Source organism: Suricata suricatta, chromosome 8, assembly GCF_006229205.1.
Source record: "Suricata suricatta isolate VVHF042 chromosome 8, meerkat_22Aug2017_6uvM2_HiC, whole genome shotgun sequence".
Lineage (NCBI taxonomy): Eukaryota > Metazoa > Chordata > Mammalia > Carnivora > Herpestidae > Suricata > Suricata suricatta.
Genome location: NC_043707.1, coordinates 140940584 through 140945530, shown reverse-complemented (window position 1 = coordinate 140945530; position 4947 = coordinate 140940584). Strand labels below are relative to the sequence as shown.

At 64.8% G+C, this 4947-nt stretch overlaps 1 protein-coding gene across 1 annotated transcript in view; it reads right to left on the bottom strand.

Moving 5' to 3' along the window:
* TMEM240 (transmembrane protein 240) overlaps positions 1 to 4943 on the bottom strand; it is a 5888-nt gene extending 945 nt beyond the window's left edge. Inside the window, exons 1-3 of the mRNA XM_029949976.1 lie at positions 4908 to 4943; positions 4432 to 4538; positions 106 to 314 (exon numbers count right to left, since the gene is read on the bottom strand). Coding sequence (XP_029805836.1) covers positions 106 to 314; positions 4432 to 4538; positions 4908 to 4943 — 352 coding nt within the window. The remainder of the gene's footprint in view (positions 1 to 105; positions 315 to 4431; positions 4539 to 4907) is intronic.
* Positions 4944 to 4947: the final 4 nt, after the last annotated feature.

The following is a 4947-nucleotide window of genomic DNA, read 5'->3' as shown; positions in this document are numbered from 1 at the left end:
GGCTGGGCGGGGCGCCGCGTGGCTGGGCGGGGCCGGGCAAGGCGAAGCGGACGTGGCCTTGCATGAGGGAGGGGGCCGCGGGGTGGTTGGGCCGCCCTCACTCACCGTAGCGCCGGCCGGCCCTCCAGGCACGCACGGCGCAGTGCAGGACGCCGTCCATCCACACCAGGAACCAGCTGATGCAGAAGCCGAGCAGCAGCCCCAGCATGAGGTCGATCTCTTGCTTGGTGACGTTGTCTGTCACGAAGTAGTTCTCGGAGGCGTCCACCACCGACTGGTCCCCGTCGTAAGGGATCACGTAGTGGATGTGGTGCCTGGGGGTGGCAGGGCGGGCTGGCACCTCTCCCGCGGGGCGGACAGCGACCCCGGCGGTAAGCGGCACCCATTTGCCCTGCTGGTCTTAGAAGCGGCCCTGTGCGGAGCTGAGGTCAGGAGAGGGCCAGCGGACTCGCCCAGGGCCGGGTCACCCGGCCGGAGGCTGCCCGGAGGGTGGTAGTGTGCGAGGCCAGGGATCAGAGTGAAGCCCCGCGTGTCCCCCTCCTCTCTCCTGCCCCGGGGCTCAGAGGGAACCGCGCCGGGGTTGCAGGAACACTGCGCGTGAACAAGCTGCTCCAGTGTGAAGGCCCAGGTCGCAGTGACTCTGTCCGGTAGCCAGGTCACAGCCCACTTGCTGGATGAGAGGGGCCTGCTGGTTCCTGGGGGTCCACTCTTTTGTCCTCCCCTCCCACTCACTATGCCCCTTCATTGCCTTCCCCTCTTGGGAGAGCTAGTGATGGGCCAGCCCTGCTCTGGGCCTCTGGTCTTCCTTCCGCTCCTGCATCCTTTGCGGGCACCTCCCCTTCCCGGGTTCTCTGTGCGGAGGTTCCCGGGGCTGTGCCGGGTGCCCATCTCCCCCCCCCCCTCTCCTGGGGGAGCCCTCCTGCCCGTGGCCCCTCAGAGCCGCACGGCTGGGGCCTGCTCTGGCTGCCCCTGGGATGTGCCAGCCGCCTGGGGCTCCCCGGACTCCGTGTTCCGTCATCTGCCAGGGTCTGTGCCGTGCTTCTCAGCTTCCCCTGCGTTGGCCGGCCAGGCCCACGCCGCTGACCCCTCTGAACTGCAGCCCTACTTACCTCTGCGGGGCTCTGAACTCTCCCCACGAGGCTCTCTTCTGCCTCAGGCCTGGCTGGATTCCCTCCTCCTGCTAGAACCCTCTGGGCCTGTCCCCGCCCCCCACCTCTGCTTCGGCCCACAGGAGAGCCTAGGAGAGGGACCATGGTGTGCATCCTCATGGCTGCAGCCTTCTCCCTTGCCTGGCAGTGCAGGGATCTCTCTGGGGCCTTTTTGCCCAGGAGGCCCCCTCTCCCGGTTCCCCCTGCCCCCAGCCCCTCTGCTGGTCTCTCCGACTCTCCAGCCCCACCCCATGAAGTCTCTGCCGCCCCCCCTCCCCGCGTCTGCTCTGAGCTCCAGCTGCCTGTGCGGCGTCTCCACGTGGGATCTCCCGACACCTCAAACTCACACCTAAAAATAGTTCCTCCCTCCCCAAACCTGCTTCTCCCCATCTTCCCCTCAGATATTGGCACCTCAGCCTGGTGTTCAGCCAAGACAGGCCCCTATTTCCCACCCCAGCCTCTCGACTGGGCCGCATCCCACTGCCCCCGAGGGAACGTCTCAAAACCAGAAACCCCACTACTCTTCCTTGATTGCAGGTCCCACTGCTCCTTCCCTACGACGTCCCTGCACCGGCAGCGTCCACGCGGCGCCTTCCTCCCCGCAGGAGCCTTGCAGGGACGGCGGCGGGCGGACCTCTCCTCACACCTCCCGCCTGCTGCTCCTGGGACCTCCTGGAGGCCATCCTGCTCAGCATGTCCAGACTATGACCAGTCCCGGGGGTGGGGCCTCAGCCACAGCCCCACGGAGCAGCAGGGCCCACCAGGCTGGAGTGGGTCAGCAAGGACGGCCCTGCTCATCTGTGACAGTTTGTCAGGAGCCACCATTAGTCACCAGTAAGTGCTGGAAACTATCAGGCACCACCCAGAACGCGCAGCCCCGGCCGGGTCCCCAGGAGCAGCTTCATGAGCCTGTGGAGGTGCCCGTCACTCAGGGCGCACTGGGCCAGGCAGGCTGCACGGGGGCTGCTCGCAGGGAGCAGCACTGTCCCCTCCCGCTTGACCCAGCCTTCTGGGCCTAAGACCCCTGGCAGGGCCGTCCTCGAGACTGCTGCTTCGTGCCCCTGGACACGCAGCTGGTCAAGGTAGGGAGCATGAAGGTTAAGCTGTCGAAGAAGCCAGAAACACCCCTGGTGCCCTGCGAGAGGGTGAGGCCAGGGCCCCAACCCACCCTGGTGGCTCAGGACCTCCAGGGGGCCGGAGGTCACAACCTGTGCCCCCACCACTGGCCTGGCCTCTGTCATTCCTCCCTGCCCCTCACCCCCCTCCTTTCTCCAAGTCAGGCCCCTGGTCTCACACGTGCACGTGTATTTTCATGATGTGTACACATGGGTCTTGTCCGGGCCACGCATGCTGCCTGTGGTCTGATGCCTGCTGTGTATACACGCCAGCCACATGCACAGGACACGGCGTGTATACTGAGGGTCAGGTCCATGAGCTCCACACGTGTGCGTGTGCGTGCTCGCCCGGGCTCGAGCGTGGTGCGTATCACATGGACATGCACATGCACTCAGTTTTGCACACGGCCATCGTCTGGGATGCCGTGGCCTGCTCACTGCACACGTGGGTAGCGTCCACCGTGGCAGCTCGTGAATACAGTTTACACACGGATACCTCGTGTGCTAAACTGTTCTCTGGGGACACACTCGCTGTGCCCACACGGAGCAGCCTCTTCGCTGAATGCTGAATTTATCACCTACACGGACCACGCGCACACACACGTCCATATGTAAGAACGCGGCGTACGCTGAATTTCCCACATGAAGTGACGTGGACACAGCACACACGTGGACATGCACACCCGGAAACTGCGGCACATGTGGCGCTCCGTGTCTTCTGCATCCGCAGACACGCCAACCGGTGCGCACGGGGCCAGAGTTACCCGAGCCCACATGGAGTCTGGATGCTGTGGACGACACAGACACACACCCTGGGCGGATACACTCTGAAAGCAAACCCCATCTGCCCAGAAGGGCCCTTGGCGTGACGTCACAGGCACATACACGCGGGTCGTAACACAACAGCCAAGACGTGTGAAATGTGCGTTGCTAATGTTTACGGAGCTCCGAGCCTGGGCCTCCTGCCGCGCACACCGCCGGCCACGGGGAGGGCCTCATAGCACCCCAGCTTAGACCTGCTCGTGGCCGTGGCCATCTCAGGAGGCAGTGGGCTCCTCAGTTCAGAGCCGTGTGCACCGGGAAGGGACGCAGGGGTCTCTGGCAGAGAGTGGCCACCCGCCCAGCAAACTCTTGATGGTTCTTGGCCAGCACATGTGAGGTCATTTACACACCCCTCTACCTTCCCGGATGTCTGTGTTCTGCTTGCACCCACAGGCACGTAGCATGCTCGGCGAGGCATGGCACTATCCTGTCTCTCTCACGCAACCCCCATGCCCACTGTGTGTGCACACACGTCCATGGAGCAGAAGTGCAGGACAAGGAGGAGGAACAGTGTCCGGGCTGGTGCCCCTGGTCCCTTACTAGCTGTGCGACCTTGGGCAAGTCTCTATCCACCTTTCTGCTTTCTTTGGTCCCAGCAGGAGGGCTTTCTGTGGGTATGGTGTGCATGCGGATGTGCATGTGAGCTATGTGTACGCACATGTATATGCACAGACAGCACACATATGCGCGTCTCATGAGAAGATGTTTATTTTGTACATGGACGTACAGACATGCATGGCCCGGAAGACTCCATTACTGCTCGTGCACAGAATGGGGGCGTTCACAAAGGTGGATGTGGGGGGCCTGGGCTCTCCCATCCCTCTCTGGATGACCTTGAGCAAGCCACACCCAGCTCTGCTCCAGTGCCTCCTCTGTACAACAAGAGGGTGGGACCAGATGGCCCTGCCCACCTTGACCTTCTGCGCTTCCCCATACGCGGCCTGCAGGAAAGTTCATGAACATAGTGCAGGGCCCAGGGAGGATGGTGCACTCTGTGGGCACGGCCAGCCGTGCGCAGGATCCTTCCTGACACACAGGGCTGGACTGTCGCCCTCCTAGCTTGCAGGCCCTGGACCGGGAGGCCCAGGGCCCGTTCTTCCCATCGCCCTGGCACAGGCCCTTTCTCTAAAGGCATTTTGGGAGGGGGTCCTGACTACTCCAGCATGCTCCCCCTGCTGGAACCGGATTGGCCAATCCCCAGGTGTCCAACGGAGGCTGGGCAGTCCTTCCCCCCACGGGCCTAGCGCAGTCCTGCAGCCAGGCCTGCTCGGGGCTCGCCTGCGCCCCAGTGGGCCCGCGGCCGCACATGTGTGATCACGCGTGTGCCCATCCGGGCGCGGACTCACCGGCCACAGTTGCAGTGGCAGACGCGGTCCTCGCCCCGCAGGTGCGGGAGGATGTAGTTGTGGAATCGGTCCAGCAGTGCGTTCATGTCCATCAAGCACGCGATGGCCTGGAAGAGCCCATGACCGGTCAGCGCCGAGGAGCGGGCCTGGCTGGGGCCCCGGGCCGGGGTTGGGGGGCAGGGGTGAGGAGCGCTGAGAGTGCGGGAGCGCAGGCCGGGGATACGGGTGCCCGGGGAGGCCCCGGAATCGGAGAGCTCAGGGCAGTCGGGATGGCGAGCGCAGGCCAGGAACGGGGAGCTCGGCGCAGCCAGGAGATGGGGAGCGCAGCCCCGGGATGGAGAGCGCAGGCCGGGGATGGGGAGCGCGGGGCAGCCCGGGATGGGAGCGCAGGCCGCGCGGGCCGGTAAACAAGGTGGGGGAGGCGGCGCGCGGGCGCGGGAGGCGGGCGCGGGCGCACGGGAAGCCCCTCCGCTCACCATCACGATCGACGCCCCCAGAATCATGAAGATCATGGTG